The following is a 24,078-nucleotide window of genomic DNA, read 5'->3' on the forward strand; positions in this document are numbered from 1 at the left end:
AACAAATATACAATCAAATCACAGAGAACATTGGTATCTTTATTCCAACAGACCAGGGTAACAGACAAGAGTAAGTATGAAATACATTGGAGAATTTCTTAAAATATTCAAATCTTGCCTGTGGAGAAGTAATTAAGTGCATATATACGCACATAATTGTGTCTTCAAATCAATATAATTTCAAGTGAAATCCCATAAGCATCATGATAAGGAACAGTTAATTTTAGATTTGTCATCAATATAGGTATAATTACATATATTATTTGATATTTAGCCCAGTCTTTAAAAATAAATTCTTAAAACAGATGAACATAGGTGAAGGGAAAAAAAAGAGAGGGAAGGAAACCATAAGACATTCTTAACTATAGAGAAGAAACTGAAGGTTGCTGGAGGGGAGGGGGATTGGGGATGGACTAAACGCATGATGGGTATTAAGGAGGGCACTTGTAGTGATGAGCATTGGGGGTTATATGTAAATGATGAATCGCTAAATTCTACTCCTGTAACCAATATCATACTATATGTCAACTAACTAGAATTATATAAATATTTGAAAAAATAATTTCTTAAGATGAATCCATCAAATCATAAAAGCCAAATGTAATTCCTCATATAGTTGCTTTGATAAATGAAAGTTTGATCTTTCATGAAAAGCAAGATGAGGTACCTTCTAAAAAATGCTAATTTAAATTTAAGTATGAAACAATTTAAAAACTTTTTTAAAAATTGAACAAAACTTGGCAAAAAAAAGATATTTAATACTGAAAGATATTCCTATCTAATGGATTATGTTACATGCTCTAAAGGATATGAATCAGTAATGATACTGTGACTATTGTGTTAAAAATACTTAAAATAACTAATATACTATTGAGATCTTAGAAAAGCTGGATGGAATATTAATTATGTGCATTATGTTTTATATATATTTAATTCCCATTTGAGGTTAGTATAAACTAGGCGGCTAGACAGGAAGTAACTTCTTAAAGTTCATACTTTGTAAATTTGAGAGCCAGGAGTAATTCCAGATTTCACTGACTGAATACTTATTTCATTTATTAGAATTCCTCAAACAACTAAAGCTTCCTTACTGCCTATGACATTCATAGGTCTTTCTGGAAGTTTGTACCAACAGTGTTCTTTCATAAATGATCTACACTTTTACCTATCATTTTATGGTTTCATATCTTTACCATTAAATCTGTTGTCAATTTCTGTTGTTAAATAAGTACTTTTAAAAAAAATTTTTGTTTTTTTGTTTTCATTATTGCTCAGGTTTTGGATGTTTACTGTGTCATATAACATTTTTCAACATATAAAATATTTCTTTTAAAATTTAATAATTTCTCAGAACTCCACAATTATTCAAAATAAAGACCACTTGATTGCACTACATGACCTTTTAGTAAAGAAATCTAAATCCCAAATAAAAGTCATTTACTACAGGAATTTCCTATGTGTGCAAAAACTAGTATTCCCTAATCTAGGGGACTCCATTTAAAACTTGTCAAAAAAAAAATGGTGCAGCATTTTCTTTCTAACACAGCATTTTAATATGAACCCAGTTATTCTAATAATGTTGACATGTTTCTGTGGAATCTGACCTTACATTAATAAGGACAATATTATTCATGAATTCTTTTCTTCTTCACTAATTTATCGCTTTACATTTTTCCAATCAATACTATTGTGTCAAACATAGAACATCATTGTAAAAACCACTTATTCTATCATGAAACCCTTCTTTAAAGCTCTAAGGAAACTAGTACCAGATTTTACACTGCCCAACTGCAAATGAGTACTATCACTCACCACACACTCCACCCAGTGTGACTGTCCTAGCAATCTTGTCATTACATACACTATTCATCAAGTCCTTCAGTGCGGTCCCATTCAGCACCGTGCCTGACACTACTCAGCTGCAGAGATGAATAACCAAGGAGTTACCTATGCAGAACTCAATCAGGTTAAGGGCTCAAAAAGACATCAAATGAAAGCTAAGGGCACTAAAAGTTCCATTTCAATAACTGAACAGGAAATAATCTATGCAGAATTAAATCTTCAAAATGCTTCTCAGGATCTTCAAGGGAATGGCAAGAATTACCCATGGAAAGGTAAAACAATACACACATAGTCTAACTGTTCTAGGATATGCAGTTGGGGTACAGGGGTGTAGGGAATGAGTAGGGAATGATCTCCCATATGTTTCATTTGTGAGGATCAGAGCATGGAGCTGGAATATAGTATTGTAATTGAAATCTGAGGACAAACCTTGTCCAAGTCTTATAATTCATGGTCTTTACCCAGTCTCATGGGGGTAATATATTTACTGCAAAGGTAATGGTGTATTCTGAGAGAAGATTACAATGGTAGTTACAGGTTTGGGGTCCAAATTTTTATATGTGATTCCCGGTGCATTGTTGGGTCTTTTGTATGTAAATTTCCTAAATGATTATTTCCATCCATCTTTTCTCAGAATTTTCATTTCTCTTCCTACTATGTACCTTCACGTTCAGGGAAGCTTGTTGCTGGGATCTTGGGAATCATCTGCCTTGTCTTGATGTCCACTGTGGTCACAATAGCTGTTATTCTCTGTAAGTAAGTGTTTGAATGACTACAAGGGAATTTTTCACTTTAATGATCATCAGTGCCTCGAAATGTTGCACAATATTATGGAATTGTATTATCTCATTTTAATGCATGTTACTCTAAGTGTGGAATGGTTATTCTGAATTTGCCAAACATAGAAATAACAGAATAATTATAAAGAGTATTACACATATATTCAAATTTCATAACTCAAATGCAAGCTATAGGAGAGACCTAATTGAGATATGCAAATTAATTCGTGAGATTGGTTAAACCAAATATTGTAAAAGACTGTAGGATCAGTTCTTTAAACTTTTGAATTATCTTTGCCCACATGTTCATTATTTATTCAATTTTTATGGGTAAAATCTATTTTATTACAGAGTTTTCTCATTATAAACAATACACCAAACTTCAAACTAAGAAACTCAAATCATAATGATTTACTTAGTGTAATATTAAGTTTTATTAAGTTTTATGAGGATTGCCTTAATTTTTCTAGTTCCTGAAGGACCAGTGCAGAAAAAAGCATCCTTGGAAACAAAGACCCAGAAAGGTAGAACATCATTTTCAAAATGATATTAGGATAATTTATATTTTATCTCTATCTTAAGCTAGACAAGGATGATAATAGATGCTTTTGGGGAAAATGAATTAGAAAATTGCATAATAAATTTTCAGAAATAATGAATATAGGAGAGTATTACTTTTTATGCAACAGTATGAGGACATATTCATTTAAAATCACCGTACCCGGGGTGCCTAGATGGCTCAGTCAGTTAAGTGACTCTTGGTTTTGGCTCAGGTTGTGACCTCAGGATCCTGGGATTGAGCCCCATGTCAGCTCCATACTCAGCATGGACTCTATTTGAGATTCTCTCTCCCTTTCCTTCTGCCCCTCCTGTTCGTGCTCTCTCTCATATAAATAAATAAATCTTAATAAAATAAAATAAAATAAAAGTCACCTACTCGTTGTTACCAATGGCCTCAAATTTCCACATGCTATAACACGATAAAAGATAAATCGTTATGCAATTCCAAAAAAGTGGTCTTGTTCAATGACTCAGAGCACATGTAGAGATGGACATTTTTGTATGTTTGCTTCATATGGGCACATAAATTACGGGGGGAAAGATTGACTCTTCTAGGAGTTTGTGTGTGTTCTGTTTTTTTTTTTTGTCAGCTTGTGAGGGTAAATTGATGTGTTATATACACATTTGTGTATATATAGGCAAGTTGTAAATTTGCAAGTTTTAATATTCAAAGCCTTTTGGATAATATCTCATAAACTTTCTCCAGCATTTCATTGTCCAAAAGATTGGATTACATATTCCAACAATTGCTATTACATTAGTACTGAAAGAAAATCATGGAATGAGAGCTGGTCATCCTGTGCTTCTAAGAGCTCTAAACTGTTCCACCTGGATGATGAAGAGGAAATGGTGAGATTTCAAATGTTTTCAGATTTTATTAAAAGCTTATCATTTAATATTATATTTGTAGAGTTCATCCATATATTTGTACATATCTCTTGTTTATTTTAAAGTCTGTTACTATTCCATTGTTTGACTCTATGATATTTATATTTTATACTTTTAATGTATATTTTATAATTTCCAGTTCTTGCTTTTCAAAGAAAACCAGACTTCGATAAATGCTCTTTCACCTGAAATAACCTTACTTTTTTTTAACACATCAAGAAAACTAAATATATGAATGTGCACAATCATCACAAAATAGAATCACACAATTACAAATCAGATCATGAACGATAAGTTTAGAGCCTCTTTTAGCCCTACCAATTTTAATAATGTGAAATATCTTATTTTTGGACTTTATATCGATGGAATCATGCAGTATGCATTTTTATGTGTGTCTCCTTTTGCTCTCATATTTGTAATCCAACTGTATTATCGCATTTGTCTATATTTTATGAATTTTCACTGCTGCTGTCTTATATGAATATGACATTTAAAATCTGTTCTCAGAAATTTAGTTCCATTTTGGTGTGTGGATATTATGAATAATTATATAATGAAAGGCCTTTTCTCTGTCCTTTTCCACATGTATTTATAATAATTTATTATACATAACTACGTAGTATATGGTATATTTCTAGAATGTAAATATTGCATTTTTCATAATAAAATAATGTATAAGTATAACATTATAATTGTATTTACATATAATTATAACACATTTTTCTTCTAAGCATTAGTATGAAACTTCACAGTCATAGATATGTGTGTCTTTCAATATATTAAATTATCCCTACATTTATCTAGTGTATTGTGTAAATACACATTGTACAAATAGTCCCTTGATCCAAAACTCTGTAGTCTCATAAAATTTAATACAATTAAGTTCTGGTGATTATATAACAGTATCATTTTTCTGGACTGGGAGTTATTAGGATATTCTCTTTGGCGAGAATATAAAGAGTTCAAGTGTGTCTCTTGCTCATTTCTCCTAGATGGTGTTTTCTTTTGTCTTCTTAGAAGTCCTCATCATGTTTTAAATACAAGCACTTTTTTGAGTTTATGAGATGGAAATAGCTGTATCTCGCATTCTTACTCCCCTACTGGAGTCTTTTAATGATCCGAATTTTAATGTTATCATGGTCCAATTTATCATTTTGGGTGTTAGTGATTATTTTGGACCTATTTCAGAAGTTATTCAAAATTCATGAATATAATTTCCTATATTACTTTCCTGGATTTACCTTTTTTTTGTTTCTTTATTTTTTAACCTTTAGTTAGGGTTTATGATCCACTTGGAATTTATTTTTTGTGACGCTGTGTTTATGAGTCTGGGAGATAAAAGTGAAGGTTACACTTTTCTACATCATGACCTAATTGATGGAGCATAATTTACAACAGAGTAGATCTTTTCTTCATATAAAACTTTATACATATAAAGTTAGATATATGGCCATATGTGTTCTAATCTGCTTTATGTAAATAATATAGATATGAGATATCTCTGTATAAATAATTATATACACATATATCAGTCTACACAGTCTGTCACAGCACAGCACTTCGACTAAAATGTAGAGCCTTACCTTCCTTGATGTCCCTTTACTGTCTCATTTCTCCTAGAATTGTCTTAAATGTTTTCTACTTATATTGAGAATCACATGGATGTTATAATTTTGTTTCAACTGATGATTTTGCTTCAAATATCAAACAATTTAGACAACACAAGAGATGAAACAAATTCATTAGACCTAATGATAGTTTTATCTTTCTTTGGTTGTCTCCTTCTTCCTGATAATCCAAGATTCCCTCTGTTATCATTTAATTTCTGTTTAGATATTTCCCTTTAGCAGTTCTTTCAGAGTGCATCTGGTGGTGACACCTTTTCTTAGTTTTCCTTTATCATAGACTCCCTTGATTTCCCCTGCTTTCCTGAGTGATATTTTTGCTAGGTAGTCAGTGATTTTTGATTGGAATAATGCACTTAGCTTCTACATTTTTTTTCTTTCTAGCATGCCTTTTTTCCATTGTCTTGACTGGAGAGAAAAAACATTTTGGGGACTTTTGTCTGTACCCATTGGTGTCTGTGGTTTGCTCACCAGTCTGGGCTATGTGATAAAAGATAAATTCCAGGGCATTCACCGCCATGTCATTCCTTGGAGCTGGAGTGCCCAGTTCTGTCAGTTTGCTCATCACCTGTTTGAATCTTATCTTGTTTTGTATATAATGTCCAGGTGTTTTAGCTGTATTTGGTGGAAGAAATAAGGAACAGTATATCCTCTCCATCTTGCTGGAACAGGAATTCTGATATGTAGTGGTTTTAATATGAATGTTCCTAAGACTAATAGTGTTAAGCATCTTTCCCTGTACTTATTTGCCATCAATATAGGCTTTTTGGTGAAATATCTTGAAATATTTTGGTTATATTTTTACTTTTTGCTATGGTATTTTGAGAATTCTTTGTGTATCCTGGCAACAAGCATTTTATTAGATGTATGATTTGTAAATATTTCCTCTCAAGTCTATGACTTGTCTTTTTCTTCTCTTTAAAGAGCAGACATTATCTTAATGAACTACACTTCATCAATTTGTTCTTTTATGGATCATGTTTCGTTGTTCTTTCTAAGAAATCTCTGCACAACTTTAGGTCAGGTGTTTTTTCTAATACATCTTCTTGAAAGTTTATTATTTATACTTATGGATGATCAATGTTTAGCATTTTTGTACATAGTATAAGGTATATATTGTTAATTTCATTTGATACTGAATTGTCTCCACAACATTTGTTCTAAGACTATACTTTATCCACAGAATGACTTTGCATCTTTGTTGGAATCTGCATTCCATATATGTGTGGGTATTAACTTTGCTCTTTCTCCTCAGTTTCTTTAATCTTGTATGTATTTTTATGTCAATCTATACTTTAAAAATCCTCCTTTTGTAAACAGTGCGTTTGTATTAGTTCTTTTTCAGAGTTATATCTATTCTAGATCTTTGCATGGATGTTTACTTTTTATTTCTATCAGTTTAATTTTTTTAAATTAAGAATGAAAATTAATTTTATCAGTTGCCTTCTGCATCAGAGAAATCACATCATTTGACCTTCTTTACTCTGCTAATGTGACAGATTAAGTTTATGTAATTTCACATGTAAATCCAACGTGGTATTGCTTCAGTAAATCTACTTATGTCATAGTCCATTATTTTTATATATTGTCAGAATCAGTTTATGATTGCCACTGACATGTAATTTCCTTTTTTTATTATTCCAAGAAAATGTACACAACACATATTTTATTAGACCTTTTTTCTACCTTATAAGGGTTTCTTTTTGGTTTTTAATTGGTATTTCATTTTTCTTTACTCATAAGCATGTAAATATTCTGTAACTGAGTATGAAAAGCTTTCTGAATTACAGATTAAGTTATAGTAGAAGTTAAGACACTTCTGATATTTTTATTTCTTTTTGCTTTGGTTTTCACAAGTTGTATTTGGTAGGATTTTTTTTCAATTTTATGTCTCATTTTAAAGATATTTGTATATTTTCATAATATTCTCTTATGGTAATTTTATTGTGGTATAATGTACATACAGATGGTTGCACATGCAATACATGCCAACAACTGGCTGAATTTTCAAGTGTCACCATCATATGAATGAGAAAATGAATATTACCAGCTCTACAAAATGCCCCTTTCATGTTCTCACCTCCATTTACAAACATTTACATAAATAAAATCATACAGTATGCATATTTTATTTTTGGCATTTTCAGAGAAAGCTGAACATGTGTTCATTTGATACATTTATGTATTACTGATTGATTACTATGGTAATCTTAGATAATACCTTTCTCATGTTACATATTTATCACTTTTGTGGGTATTGAGAACAGCTAAGATTTAGTCTTAGCAACTTTGAAGTTTATAATACGGTAATGCTGATTATAATCACTATATTGTACATTAGACCTCCAGAACTTATTATGTTCTAGTTGTAACTTTGTATTCTTAAACATCTCCCCAATTCCCATTCCTCACAGTTCTTGGTAAATAGCATTATACTCTCTTTTTACAATTTCAGTGTTTCAGATTCTACATAAAGTAAGACCATACAGTATTGGTCTATACCTGTCTGATTTTTGTCACTTACATAATGCCTTCAAGATCCATCCATTTGTCACAAATGACAAGATCTCCTTTTCCATGACTGAAATATTTCATTGTGCATATGTGTGTGTGTGTGTGTGTGTGTGTGTGTGTGTGTGTGTGTATAAAACACCTTCTTATCTGTTGGCAGATACTTAGGTTCCTTCAATAATTAGGCCATTGTGAATAATGTTGCAATGAGCATGGGTGTGCAGTATACCTTTGAGATAATGATTTCAGTATTTAAATATATATGTAGGAGTGACATTACTGAATATAATGGTATTTTTATTTGTAATTGCTTGAAAAAAAGCTGTGCTATTTTCCATTGTGGCAACACCAATTTACATTTCCTCCAAAGGATTTCCTTTCCTTCAGATCCTCACCAATATTCGCTTATGTTTTTGGAAAAAACAATTCTAACAGGTGTGAGGTGACATTTTATTGTGGCTTTGATTTGCATTTCCCAGATGATTAGTGATTTTGAGTACCTTTCTTATACCTATTTGCCATTTTTATGTCTTCAGAAAACTGTTACTCAGCCCTGTGCCCATTTTGGAAATTGGATTATTTTCTTTGTTTTTATTGCATTGGTTGAGCTATTTATATATTTTAGATATTGGTCCCCTATCAGATATATGGTTTACAATATTTCTTCTGTTCTGTACATTGTTCTTCAAAACATTTTTCCAACTTTTTTGTTCTTTCCTTTGCTGCGCACAAGCTCTTTAGTTTAATGTAGTCCCACTTTTCTCCTTTTTTTAAGATTTTATTTATTTATTAGAGAAAGAGAGCATGAGTGGGGGCGTGGGGACAGAGGGAGAAGCCGGCTTCCCGCTGAGCAGAAAGCCCGATGCAGGGCTCGATCCCAGAACCCTGGGATCAAGACCTGAGCCAAAGGCAGGCGCTTAACCAACTGAGCCACCCAGGCATCAGGACATATTTTTAAGTTATTGTTTCTGTGGGGGACACTGGTTCAGACTGGAGGGGCATAATATCGATAAGACAAAGGAATAAGAAGCTCTGTGCTCTCTCTTTCTCTAGAGAGAGAGAGCATGAGCAGGGGCAGTGGGGGCAGAGGGACAAGCCGACTCCCTGCTGAGCAGAGAGCCCTATGTGGGGCTCAATGGCAGGTGGAAGATATATCACCCATTTCATAATCTTCACACTGACTTGAGTCTCTCATGATCCACCTCGTTCCCTCAGGAGTATTTCTTTGTCTGTGTTTGCGTGTGTTCTTCAGTCATTTCATTATGCATTGAGTTGTGGATTTCTATGAGTTAATTCTATTATTAGTTTGCTGAGTCTCTGTGGTCCATAAATATTTTTAAATGATATTTAAGAAGTTGTTTATTCATTGTGACTTATGATTGTTTTTCTGCTTTCCTCCCCCCTGCTTATCTTCTCCTTCTCAAACTGTATTTAGAACTATGCTGGTTTTCCTGATATTGTTTTGAAGGTTTCTGAACTCTGTTAATTTTTCTGTTTTTTCTTTCTCATTTTATGAGATGAATAAATTCTGTTATTCTTTCCTCGATTTCATCAATTTTTTCTACTGTATCTCAAATTCTCTGGAGAACCCATTTAGTGAATTTCATTTAGGTATACAATGATAAACTAAGAATTTCTCTGTGATTTATTCATATAGTTTTATTTCTCTATTGATATTTCCTATTTGCTATATTGCTGCCATCATGTTAATTTCATTATCTGAACTGTTTTCTTTCTAATTTCCATATATTTATAAACAGTACTTAAAGTACTTTTTTCTAGTAAATATAATATCTTATCCCAGTAGAAGTTTATATTGACCCATACATTCCCTTAGTGTAGAAGATATTTGCTGTTTCTTTTCATGTTTTTTTTAATCTTTTAGGTAGATATTTTTGATATACAATTTAGTAAACATGCATTCTATTTCATATTCTTAGATTTATATTTTGTTTAAGTTGCGTACACTTTACTGCTGGATCTTCTTCCCTATAATCTCCCTGCTAATGTTTTTGTTCAGTGTTTCCAAATTCTTATTCTTTTAGCCTACTTTCCTAGGGATTGCCCTTGTGATTTTGTAGCTTAGATGTTACTTGCAAGTTTTTTTTTAAAAGACTGTGTTCCAGAACTGCAAGTCAGTAGGGCTTCCACCCTCTGCCATGTGATGTGTGTGTGTGTGTGTGTGTGTGAGTGTGAGAGAGGAGTGCTCACAACTTGAATATCAGTTCTCAAGTCTCCTTCTGCTTTTACTTTCTACTGGGTTCATCTTGGTCTCCTCTCCATGTGTATATATATTTTTTCCATCAGTCAAGAGTGTATAGGGAGCTCATGTCAACTCTTCTGTTGTACTTTCACTAAGAGTATTTTTCCTATTATATTTAAAGGGGTCACAGTGCTTGACAGGAAAATTACTACCTCCAACTTTTTTTTTCTGGAATGAAAACAATTTTATTGTTACCTGAGAAAAAGTGCAGGAGAAATATTCCTAATGACCATGTAGCCTGTCCCCTTGGGCCAGACCAGGCCAGGAGACTTCCCTTACCTGCCTTTGAGCCCTGGGTCATTTGGGGTCTCACTGACTGTGCCCAAAGGCTGGAGAAGTCCACAAGAGTCTGGAGAGACAGCATCTGCAGTCATGACTCCAGAGGCTAAAGCAGGGTCCATGGGAAGTCACACCATTCAAGATCTAGGGTCTCTTGGGTCACAGCCCCGAGTCCGATGGAAAAAAACTCCACCCAGGCTCCCGGATCCAGGCCAGTGGGGCTGTCAACTGCTCCAGACACACATGGGTTTTCCTCATTCATTACCATGCAAAATCATCACGCTGCAGTGAAAAGTCAATGGGCTATTTCACTCCCTTCCCCGAGGTTAATCAAGTCTCCCCTGTGGCACCAGCACCATTGCTTTTGCAGCTTCTCCAAATTATAGAACCACAAGTTTCTGGATCACTGAGCTACCGCGGACAGATAGGCATGGGAACAGTGCTGGGCAAGAAGACTACAGATATGTTTTCTTCTTACTTGAATCTCTAGGAATCTTTTCAAAACATAGATATTTCACAAAATATTATTAACTTTTCATAAATTATCAGAACCCTGAAATCGTTACCTTTCTCAGGTTGTCCTCCTCACTTACTTACAAGATATTTTTATAACATGTCCAGTGTGTAATATTATATTAAAATTTGAAAGATTCTATAAAGTAAGAAAGAATTAACTGTGTTTGTTATTACAAATTCAAATAAGATCTCTTATTTGATTTCTAAAAAAAATTTGTTTTCTCATAGTGTTTGTTCAGCCTCCTCATTCGTTCTTCATGGATTAGTACAGTTTCCCAGAACATCAGTATTAATTCATTTGTGTGGCCAAAAGACTTGACCTTCTTTCCTAAAGTGTAAGTTTCTTGACAATTTTTGTATTTTATGCCTTAAGAGGACTAATCTTACAAAGAATAAGTGCAGTATGTGAACAATTCTATAACACATGTGTTAAAGTGTTTCTATAGAAAGATGATATGGAAAATATTCAGGTTTAGATGTACAGCTATTAGTCTAAATAAATTGTCCCTCAAAATATTGTGATTTATATTTTTAAGAGTAATGAGATATAATTCTCTGTATTTCAGGTTGTCAGTTTCTTCAGAGAGTGACAAGGATTGTCCATTTTTCAACTTTGACTCAAAGAAAATTTCTTTTGAACCCTGCTTAGATCAAAAAAAATACATTTGTAAGCGCTAGGTATTTTAGTTACCTAATTTTGGTATAATGCTATCTCACCATCTATAAAGAGCATATATCTCATTCCTTCAAAAGCCATACAACTATTTTCTCAGAATATTTCCAAATATAATTTTTAGAGCAATTTTAGATTCACAACTAAATTAAGAGGAAGGTACAGAGCTGTCCTATATTATCCCTGTATGCACATGTGGATGGCCTCTCCCATTATCAGCATCACTCACTAGAATGCTTCATTTGTTACCAAGGATGAATCCACAGTGATGCATCAGAATCATGCCAAGTCCAAATTGTACCTGAGGTTTCACCTTTGGTGTTGTAGAACTTTTTTTTCAATCTTTATTTATATGAATGTAAAATATATATACCCAGGTACATATTATGCATTTCTTTAGCATTTGCTATTTAAATTATTGATAAATTACAGATCATAATATCAAGCACTGTCATTGTGAAGTCTTCAATAAGGTAATCAATCCACTCATCTTTCCAAATGAATTGATTTGTCCTAGCCCTTAAAGGGCTGCAAATAAGAGTTGAACAACCCAGGGTGGTGTGGTTATCAGTCAGAATGAAAACTGGTCAGAAGACAGAAACCAGGGGAAGATTCATGTAAACAATTATGATCTATTTGTAAGGGAAACCCTACTAAGAGGACATGCTACTAAAATTAAAAATCATAAAGAGTTTCTTAGGGTTGAAGGAGAGTACACAAAGGAGAGCTCACTGGGCAGCCACGTCTACTCTCTGAAGATGGGATTTAGATGTCATTGAAGACAATGTGGCTACATACAGCTTCATGGCAGACATGCTCATGGGATTGGCCTGGGACAGAGCAATTCCATAATCTACACATGAACTTGGTGAGGTTGGATCTCAGGCTGTGACTGGCAAGCAGGAGGAACCCCTGCCAGACTGTTGGGAGGCATAGAACAAGGGAAGGAAACTTTGACTGCTCCTGGTGACAAAAACTTGCTAGAGGCTGAATAAATGCATAGGACCTCCTGATGCATGCAGGTGGCAACCAAGCCATAGCGGCCAAACACCCTGAAAACACCATGAAACCAGGAAAAAGAGCTTTTTCTGTTGCAGTGTTTCTCCATTGCCTTTTACCAACAAAACTCAGCCTCATGGGGGCTGACAAGGAAGAGAAGTTTATAGGATCTAACTCCATTATCTGAGAACAGGGCATAGAGGGATGAGTAGATTTAGAGCTGAGGGTACTTATTGTTGATAAGCATTTAGGATTATCATGCAACAACCACAGAGTTGCTCTATAAGAGCTATTCACATCTGTCCCACATCCTCAGAGAATGGAATAAACAGCTATCTTTTGAATCACTTTTCTTATAGCACTGTCAAAATTAGGTTCATTTTATGGTAGAGATTGTTTTTCTCAATCATTAATAACCAGTGTCCTTCACTACTTTTTCTTGTGTGTTGTTTTCCTTACCTGGATTTCAGATATTTTAGAAGACATCTTGTTTTATTAAATTCCCCAAGTCCCCACTTCTGTCACACTTACCCAGTCTAGAAAATACTTTGATGCAAAAAATAAAATGTTAAATAATGAAGAAAACAAGAATAAAACTATAAAGATATTGTGTGAGTCAAACAGCTAGTTATTGCCAGAACTCATGAGAAATTTAGTAATTTGATAATGATTCAGATATTTCTACCCTAGTTCAATTACAAGAGGGAGAGAGATTGAACTCAATTATTACTTGCAAATAAATTCATATTTCATATACATTTATCTCTTTGACATAGACATATTATTTTTTACACATATCCTTTTTTCTTAAGATTTTTAATTTATTTTTATGGCGGAGAGAGAGAGAGCACAAGCAAAGGGAGCAGCAGGTGGAGGGAAAGGGGGAAGAAAGCTCTCAGCTGAGCAGAGCTGGATGCAAGACTGGATCCCAGGACCCTGGGATCATGACCTGAGCTGAAGCAGAAGCTTAACCAACTGAGCCACCCAAGCACCCCTACACATATTCTTTATACTCTCTGCACTGATTCTTTACACCCTGATAGAGAAATCATATGAATATTCAAAATCAAACTCATATAATACATAAATGGTAGCTGTAACTAATTACTAAAGTTGTGCTATTTTATCCAAGATTGTACTCACATTGAAAAATAAGCATTTATTTCTCATTCACCAGTTTGTGCTTCGGTTGGATTTTAGTTGATTGAGGCTTGGCATGCCTGGGCTTGGCTCCAGAGTACAGATACAGCTCAGATCTTTATGATATATTTTATTCTTAGAAAAGCAGGTTACCTGTTATATGACATTTTATAGCAGAGATTAGCGGCTAGGAGAAATATGCTTCTTAATGCCTGGACTCTGAACTCATAAGCTTTCACAGTCCCACTCACATTATGTTGTGAAAACAAGTCACACGGCCGAATTTATCATTGATTTTCTGCAAGGTGTACTCCTTTCGAAGTGCTCAAATGGAAGAAATGTATTTTTAATGAACAGTAACCTAATTTACCATAATAGCTATAGGAATATTTTTCTCATTATATTTCATGAGAGAGAAGCTTGTTTGTAAAAGAAAAATATTGGGAAATAGATGGAAAACTTAGGACTTCTGTAACTTCCCATCTAGTTTTTGATTCCTCTATGCCAAAATTCTTGTACTTTTGTACAGTGGTAAACATCATCATATAGATGCTTGCACCAGGATCCTTGATCAATTTACAAATGGGAATAAGTAGTACAGGGTAAAGTTTAAGGACATTGGCAATGAAATGAGGCCTCTTCAGTGTAATTTCTAAATGCAGACTCTAGGCTTGTGAGTCAGTTACATGACTGCTCTGGGTCAGTTTCCTGTCCTGGAAAATATGATAGATATAGTATCTTATTCACAGAGTTACTTAAAGATTATTTGAACGGTACCTCTTGGCAGACAAGTATTCACTAGATTAGACACTTTGACTTAAGAACTTGATGCTTTGTTTTCATCACCTGTAACATGATGACCATAATTATAGCCACATCATAGGGCTGATCTAAGGAATCAAAAATATAATGCTTGAAGATCCTTAAAATACAGCCTAACCACATGATGTTCTTGCTATATGTGATATCTTCATATTTTTTTCAAATTTATTAAATAAAGACTGATTTCCAAGAAAACTGAAGCTCTAAAACTGTTCTTCCTTTCACCCATCCAATCTCTATTGTTACAATATATTAGTTTTACTGGGCATCAGAAATATTATCTGACTTAATCACTTATCATATACATCAAAGATATTAGCATTTCATTTTAAATTTTTTTTCAATATTTAGCGGCTTTTATTAATTTCTTTTGGGTTCCTCTGTCATTCTTTTTTTATGTCATCAGTTTTGTCTTTTTTTAAATTATTTAAATTCAATTAACATATTGTGTATTATTAGTTTCAGAGGTAGAGTTCAGTGATTCATCAGTCTTATATAATACCCAGTGCCCTTATATCACATGCTCTACTTAATGTACATCACCCAGTTGCCCCATCTCACCACCCCCACTCAGTTTGTTTCTTATGCTTAAGAGTATCCTATAATTTATCTCCCTCTCTGATTTTATCGTGTTTTATTCCCACCTTCCCCTATGATCTTCTGTTTTGTTTCTTAAGTTCCACATATGAGTGAGATCATATGATAATTGTCTTTCTCCGATTGACTTATTTTGCTTAGCATAACGCCCTCTAATTCCATCCATGTTGTTGCAAATGGCAAGATTTCATTTTTTTGATGACTGAGTACTATTCCATTGTATGTAAATACCACATTTTCTTTATCTGTTCATCTACAAATCTGGGTTCTTTCCATACTTTAGCTATTGTGGAAATTGCTGATCTAAACATTGGGGCACAGGTGCCCCTTTGGATCACTGTATTTGTATCTTTGGGGTAAATACCCAGTAGTGCAATTGCTGGGTTGTAGGGTAGCTCTATTTTCAACTTCTTGAGGAACCTCCATACTGTTTTCCAGAGTGGCTGCACCAGCTTGCATTTCCACCAACAGTGTAAGAGGGTTCCCCTTACTTCGTAACCTCACCAACATCTGTCCTTTACTGACTTATTAATTTTAGCTATTCTGACTGGGGTGAGGTGGTATCTCATTGAGGTTTTGATTTGTATTTCCCTGATGCCGAGTGATGTTGAGTATTTTTTCATGTGTCTGTTGGCCATTTGCATATCCACTTTGGTGAAATGTCTGTTCATGTCCTCTGCCCATTTATTGACTGGATAAATTGTTCTTAGGGTTTTGAGTTTGATAAGTTCTTTATAGATTTTGGAAACTAGCTCTTTATCTGATAAGACATTTACAAATATCTTCTCCCATTCTATCAGTCGTCTTTTGTTTTTGTGGACTGTTTCCTTTGTTGTTCAAAAAGATATTTACATTTTAAAACAGGGTTTTAGAAAAATTCAATACATGTCATGTATGGACACTAAACAAGAATAAGCCTTTCTGGACATACATTTACATTTTTGAAATCAAGTTGCAATTACTGTTCTTTCTCTTATTGGTCAGGAATCCCAGTCTCCTCATCCAATGTGTTACTTTTGACATATAAATAGTTGTCTCTTTTGGAATTGAAGACATTTTTTAAGGGGGTGTCAAGGTTTGACAAGATAGTCTGTTTGGTTCCTAGATTTGGGGAACCTACTGGGGCCTAGGGGAAGAAGACACTGGAATGTCTTTTTCCTTCCAGTGTTGAGTATCCCATCCACACATATGTATTTCTTACCATGGGGAATGGAGAAAAGTAAGAGAGAAGCTGCTTAATATTAACATTCTGAGGTGGCACACCTCCCAATTTTCTCCCAAAGTGTTTTTACATATCTACACGCTTCTTAAAAAGGTGCTTAGTGTTTTAATGTACCCCTAAGAAGAAATGGGAAATCTTTGGTAGAGTGAGCATAAGTGGAGGATCCACCAAAAGCACTTCTTGCACTGCAGGCTTGCTGCTGATGGATGTTCTGAGTAGTTGTTTGAAAATGTCTTAATTTGGGGCGCCTGGGAGGCTCAGTTGGTTAAGCGACTGCCTTCGGCTCAGGTCATGATCCTGGAGTCTCGGGATCGAGTCCCACATCGGACTCCCAGCTCAGCAGCGAGTCTGCTTCTCCCTCTGACCCTCATCCCTCTCGTGCTCTCTATCTCTCATTCTCTCTCTCTCAAATAAATAAATAAAATCTTAAAAAAAAATGAAAATGTCTTAATTTACCTTCGTTGTGGAAGACTATTAATGGTATTGAATTCTGGGTTGGCAGGGTGTTTTACATGAGATGAATATTGTATTATCTCCTACATTTTATTATTTCTAATGAACTTCTAGGCATATAAAATGTTGTTATTCTTTCATTGCTTTCAATATTTTCTATCTGTTTCACAAGTATGACTACAATGTGCCCACATGTGATTTAGTTTTATTTTTTTATTTGGGTTTTGCTGGGCTTCCTGAATTTAACTTGGTGTTTTTCAACAAATTTGAAAAAGCTTCAGCCATTATTTCTTCAAATAACCTTCTGCTAATGGTTTCCCTCTCCTTTTAAGTTCCTAATTATACGTGTCATAACTTTTGATATTATCACATTGCTCTCTCTTGTAAAAATTATTTTTGATCCCCTCTCAGATTCCATTATTATTCTTATCCAGTCCAGAACATTTGAGGGGACAAAAGCTAGATATTTACATATTGCCTTAGGAGGAACCACAAAGAACCAATGGTTATAATTAAGAGCAGAACAACACATTTTAAATTCTAAACTCTTATTTTATTTGTAAATTTACACTCATTAATTATCAGAAAATAAAATTTTCAGATTAATTAATTTGGTACATGAGATTGGACTGACACAACATTGTCCTTTTTGCATTTTCTTTGGAACTGAGTTCCTGCAAAGAATACACTTTCAGCTCTGCTGCAACAACAGTACATTATAAAAGGGCACCATCTTCCTCTGAATTTAGTACTGAAATGAGTAATGTTTAAGTCTGGGATCTAGAATAACAAGGACGTTATGTTCAACACCTAATGGGTATTCTCAGAAAGTTATATATGGAGAAAATTACCATATTGATCACTATAACCCTGACTTCTCGGAAGCCATTTCTTTCTTTCCTTTTATTTATTATTATTATTTTTTTAATATTCAGGGGTAAAACTTAGTGATTCATCAGTTGCATATAATACCCAGTGCTCATTACATCAAGTTCCCTTCTTAATACTCATCAAACAATTAACTCTTCCCCCCACCCACCTCCCCTCCAGCAACCCTCAGTTTGTTTCCTAGAATCAAGAGTCTCTTATGGTTTGCCTTCATCTCGATTTTCATCTTATTTTATTTTTCCTTCCTTCCTCTATGTTCATATCTTTTGTTTCTTAAATTCCATATATGAGTGAAATCATATGGTATTTGTATTTCTCTGAATGACTTATTTTGCTTAGCATAACACCCTCTAGTTCCATCCCTGTTGTTGCAAATGGCAAGATTTCATTTTTTGATGGCTGAGTAGTATTCCATTGCATATAAATACTATGTCTTCTTTTTTTAAAAATTTTATTATGTTAATCACCATACATTACATAATTAGTTTTTGATGTAGTGTTCCATGACTCATTGTTTGTGTATAACACCCAGTGCTCCACGCAGAATGTGCCCCCTTCAATACCCATCACCAGGCTAACCCATCCTCCCACTGCCCTCCCCTCCAGAATCCTCAGTTTGTTTTTCAGAGTCCATCGTCTCTCATGGTTCATCTCCCCCTCCGATTTCCCCCCCTTCATTTTTCCCTTCCTGCTATCTTCTTCTTCTTTTTTTAACATATAATGTATTATTTGTTTCAGAGGTACAGATCTGTGATTCAACAGTCTTGCACAATTCACAGCGCTCACCATAGCACATACCCTCCCCAATGTCTATCACCCAGCCACCCCATCCCTCCCACCCCCACCACTCCAGCAACCCTCAGTTTGTTTCCTGAGATTAAGAATTCCACATATCAGTGAGGTCATATGACACATGTCTTTCTCTGATTGACATTTCACTCAGCATAACACCCTCCAGTTCCATCCGCATCATTGCAAATGGCAAGATCTCATTCTTTTTGATGGCTGCATAATATTCCATTGTGTGTGTGTGTGTGTGTGTGTGTGTGTGTGTGTGTGTGTGTGTAGCACATCTTCTTTATCTATTCATCTGTCGATGGACATCTTGGCTCTTTCCATAGTTTGGCTATTGTGGACATTGCTGCTATAAACATTGGGGTGGACATACCCCTTCGGATCCCTACATTTGTATCTCTGGGGTAAATACCCAAAGTGCAATTGCTGGGTCATAGGGTAGCTCTATTTCCAAATTTTGGGGGAATCTCCATATAGTTTTCCAGAGTGGTTGCACCAGCTAGAGTTCCCACCAACAGTTTAGGAGGGTTCCCCTTTCTCCGCATCCCTGCCAACATCTGTTGATTCCTGACATGTTAATTTTAGCCATTCTGACTGGTGTGAGGTGATATCTCATTGAGGTTTTGATTTGGAATTCCCTGATGCTGAGCGATGTTGAGCACTTTTTCATGTGTCTGTTGGCCATTTGGCTATCTTCTTTGGAAAAATGTCTGTTCATGTCTTCGAACCCTTTCTTGATTGGATCATTTGTTCTTTGGGTGTTGAGTTTGATAAGTTCTTTATAGATTTTGGATACTAGCCCTTTACTTGATATGTCATTTGCAAATATCTTCTCCCATGCTGTCAGTTGTTTTTTGGTTTTGTTGATGGTTTTTTTTGCTGTGCAAAGGCTTCTTATCTTGATGAAGTCCCAATAGTCCATTTTTGCCCTTGCATCCCTTGCCTTTGGTTATGTTTATAGGAAGAAGTTACTGCGGCTGAGATCGAAGAGGTTGCTGCCTGTGTTTTCCTTTAGGATTTTGATGGACTCCTGTCTCACGTTTAGGTCTTTCAACCATTTGGAGTCTATTTTTGTGTGTGGTGTAAGGAAATGGCCCAGTTTCATTCTTCTGCATGTGGCTGTCCAATTTTCCCAACACCATTTGTTGAAGAGACTGTCTTTTTTCCATTGGACATTCTTTCCTGCTTGGTCAAAGATGAGTTGACCATAGAGTCGAGGGTCCATTTCTGGGCTCTCTATTCTGTTCCATTGATCTATGTGTCTGTTTTTGTGCCAGTACCATACTGTCTTGATGATGACATTTGTAATAGAGCTAGAAGTCTGGAATTGGAATGCCACCAGCTTTACTTTTCTTTTTCAACATTCCTCTGGCTATTCGGGGTCTTTTCTGGTTCCATACAAATTTTAGGATTATTTGTTCCATATCCTTGAAAAAAGTGGTTGGTATTTTGATGGGGATTGCATTGAATGTGTAGATTGCTCTAGGTAGCATTGACATTTTCACAATATTTGTTCTTCCAATCCATGAGCATGGAACGTTTCCCCATTTCTTTGTGTCTTCCTCAATTTCTTTCATGAGTATTTTATAGCTTTCTGAGTACAGAAACTTTGCCTCTTTGGTTAGATTTATTCCTTAGGATCTTATGGTTTTGGGTGCAATTGTAAATGGGATCAACTCCTTAATTTCTCTTTCTTTTGTCTTGTTTTTGGTGTATAGGAATGCCACTGATTTCTGTGCATTGATTTTATATCCTACCACTTTACTGAATTCTTGTATGAGTTCTAGCAGTTTTGGGGTGGAGTCTTTTGGGTTTTCCACATAAAGTATCATATCATCTGCAAAGAGTGAGAGTTTGACTTCCTCTTTGCCGATTTGGATGCCTTTGATTTCTTTTTGTTGTCTAATTGCTGTGGCTAGGACTTCTACTATGTTGAATAGCAGTGGCGATAGTGGACATCCCTATCGAGTTCCTGATCTTAGGGGAAAGCTCTCAGTTTTTCCCCATTGAGAATGATATTCGCTGTGGGTTTTTCATAGATGGCTTTTATGATATTGAGGTGTGTGCCCTCTATCCCTATACTCTGAAGAGTTTTGATCAAGAAAAAAGGCTGTACTTTGTCAAATGCTCTTTCCGCATCTATCAAGAGGATCGTATGAGTCTTGTTCTTTCTTTTGTTGATATATTGTATCACGCTGATTGATTTGTGGATGTTGAACCCACCTTGCAGCCCAGGGATAAATCGCACTTGGTCATGGGTAATATTCTTTTTAATGTACTGTTGGATCCTATTGGCTGGTTTTTGGTGAGAATTTTTGCATCCATGTTCATCAAGGATATTTGTCTGTAATTCTTTTTGATGGGGTCTTTCTTCGGTTTTGGGATCAAGGTAATGGTGGCTTCATAAAACGAGTTTGGAAGTTTTCCTTCCATTTCTATGTTTTTTGGAACAGTTTCAGAAGAATAGGTATTAATTCTTCTTTAAAGGTTTGGTAGAATTCCCCTGAGAATCCATCTGGCCCTGAGCTTTGTTTTGATGGGAGATTTTTGATGACTGCTTCAGTTTCCTTAGTGGTTATAGGTCTGTTCAGGTTTTCTATTTCTTCCCGGTTCAGTTTTGGTAGTTGATACATCTCTAGGAATGCATCAATTTCTTCCATGTTGTCTAATTTCCTGGCATATAGTTGCTCATAATATGTTCTTATAATTGATTGCATTTCTTTGGTGTTGGTTGTGATCTCTCCTCTTTCATTCATGATTTTATTTATTTGGGTCATTTCTCTTTTCTTTTTGATAAGTCTGCCCAGAGGTTTATCAATCTTGTTAATTCTTTCAAAGAACCACCTCTTAGTTTCGTTGATCTGTTCTACTGTTCTTTTGGTTCCTATTTCATTGATTTCTGCTCTGATCTTTATTACTTCTCTTCTCCTGCTGGGTTTAGGCTTTATTTGCTGGTTTTCCCTAGCTCCTTTTGGTGTAGGGTTCGGTGGTGTATTTGAGACCCTTCTTGTTTCTTGAGAAAGGCTTGTATTGCTATATACTTTCCTCTTAGGACTGCCTTTGCTGTATCCCAAAGATTTTGAACAGTTGTGTTTTCATTTTCATTGGTTTCCATGAATTTTTTTAATTCTTCTTTAATTTCCTGGTTGACTCATTCATTCTTTAGTAGGATGCTCTTTAGCTTCCATGTATTTGAGTTCTTTCTGAGTTTCCTCTCGTGATTGAGTTCTAGTTTCAAAGCATTGTGGTCTGAAAACATGAAGGGATTGATCCCAATCTTTTGGTACCAGTTGAGACCTGATTTGTGACCTAAGATGTGATCCATTCTGGAGAATGTTCCATGGGTCCTAGAGAAGAATGTGTATTCCGTTGCTTTGGGATGGAATGCTCTGAATAATCTGTGAAGTCCATTTGGTCCAGTGTTTGATTTAAAGACTTTATTTCCTTGTTAATCTTTTGCTTAGATGATCTGTACATTTCAGTGAGGGGGGTGTTAAAGTCCCCCACTATTATTGTATTGTTGTCAATGTGTTTCTTTGCTTTGGTTATTAATTGCCTTATATAATTGGCTACTCCCATGTAGGAGCATAGATATTTACAATTGTTAGATCTTCTTGTTGGATAGACCCTTTAAGTAGGATATAGTGTCCTTCATCATTCTTATTACAGTCTTTGGTATAAAATCTAATTTGTCTAATATAAGGATTGCCACCCCAGCTTTCTTTTGGTGTCCATTAGCATGGTAAACGGTTTTCCACCCCCTCACTTTCAATCTGGGGGTGTCTTTGGGTCTAAAATGAGTCTCTTGCAGACAGCATATCGATGGGTCTTGTTTTTTAATCCAGTCTGATAGCCTGTGTCATTTGATTAGGGCATTTAGCCCATTTACCTTCAGGGTAAGTATTGAAAGATATGAATTTAGTGCCATTGTATTGCCTTAAGGTGACTGTTATGGTATATTGTCTGTGTTCCTTTCTGGTCTATGCTGCTTTTAGGCTCTCTCTTTGCTTAGAAGACCCCTTTCAATATTTCCTGTAGGGCTGGTTTCGTGTTTACAAATTCCTTTAGTTTTTGTTTGTCCTGGAAGCTTTTTATCTCTCCTTCTATTTTCAATGACAGCCTAGCTGGATATAGTATTCTTGGCTGCATATTTTTCTCGTTTACTGCTCTGAAGATATCATTCCAGTTCTTTCTGGCCTGCCAGGTCTCTGTGGATAGGTCTGTTGCCAATCTAATGTTTCTACCATTGTAGGTTACAGATCTCTTTTCCCGAGCTGTTTTCAGGGTTTTCTCTTATCTCTGAGACTTGTAAGTTTTACTATTAGATGTTGGGGTGTTGACCTATTTTTATTGATTTTGAGAGGGGTTCTCTGTGCCTCCTGGATTTTGATGCCTGTTTCCTTCCCCAAATTAGGGAAGTTCTCTGGTATAATTTGCTCCAATATACCGTCTGCCCCTCTCTCTCTTTCTTCTCTTCTGGGATCCCATTTATTCTAAAGTTGTTTCATCTTATAGTATCACTTATCTCTCGAATTCTGCCCTCATGATCCAGTAGTCGTTTATCTCTCTTTTTCTCAGCTTCTTTATTTTCCATCATTTGGTCTTCTATATCACTGATTCTCTCTTCTGCCTCATTTTTCCTACCAGTTAATGCCTCCATTTTTTATTGCACCTCATTAATAGCCTTTTTGATTTCAACTCGGTTAGATTTTAGTTCTTTTATTTCTCCAGAGAGGGTTTATCTAATAATTTCCATGCTTTTTTCAAGCCCAGCTAGTATCTTTAAAATCATCATTCTTAACTCTAGGTCTGACATTGTACTAATGTCATATTGAGTAGGTCCCTGGCTGTCCATACTGCGTCCTGTTCTTTTTGTTGAGGTGATTTTTTCCATCTTGTCATTTTGTCCAGAAGAGAATAGATGAATGAGAGAACAAACTGCTAAGCGGGTAACAACATCTCCAGAAAAATATACTCTAAACAAACCAGAAAAGACCTGAAATCAGGGGAAAAGAAAAGGAAATAAAGAAAAAAGAAAAGAAAAGAGAAAGAAAAAGATAAAGATAAAAACAAACAAAAACAAAACAAAACAGAATATGATCAAATATGATCAGGCTGGTGCATAAATCAGTGCCACATACTAGATTTTGGTGTATTTTGGTCTGTTAGAAGAAAGTGCCCCCCAAAATTTTAAAGGAAAGCTTACATATGTACAAAAATAAGTG

The 24,078-nt window shown here is 35.1% G+C and overlaps 1 protein-coding gene across 1 annotated transcript in view; it reads left to right on the forward strand.

Annotated features, from left to right (window-relative positions):
- The first annotated feature begins 1,927 nt into the window (after positions 1-1,927).
- Positions 1,928-24,078, forward strand: part of LOC113922131 (NKG2-A/NKG2-B type II integral membrane protein-like) — a 39,756-nt gene continuing 17,605 nt past the window's right edge. The window contains exons 1-4 of the mRNA XM_027593953.1: positions 1,928-2,114; positions 2,517-2,594; positions 3,092-3,145; positions 3,889-4,031. Of these exons, the coding sequence (XP_027449754.1) occupies positions 1,928-2,114; positions 2,517-2,594; positions 3,092-3,145; positions 3,889-4,031 (462 nt within the window). The remainder of the gene's footprint in view (positions 2,115-2,516; positions 2,595-3,091; positions 3,146-3,888; positions 4,032-24,078) is intronic.

Source organism: Zalophus californianus, chromosome 9 (genome assembly GCF_009762305.2).
Source record: "Zalophus californianus isolate mZalCal1 chromosome 9, mZalCal1.pri.v2, whole genome shotgun sequence".
NCBI lineage: Eukaryota > Metazoa > Chordata > Mammalia > Carnivora > Otariidae > Zalophus > Zalophus californianus.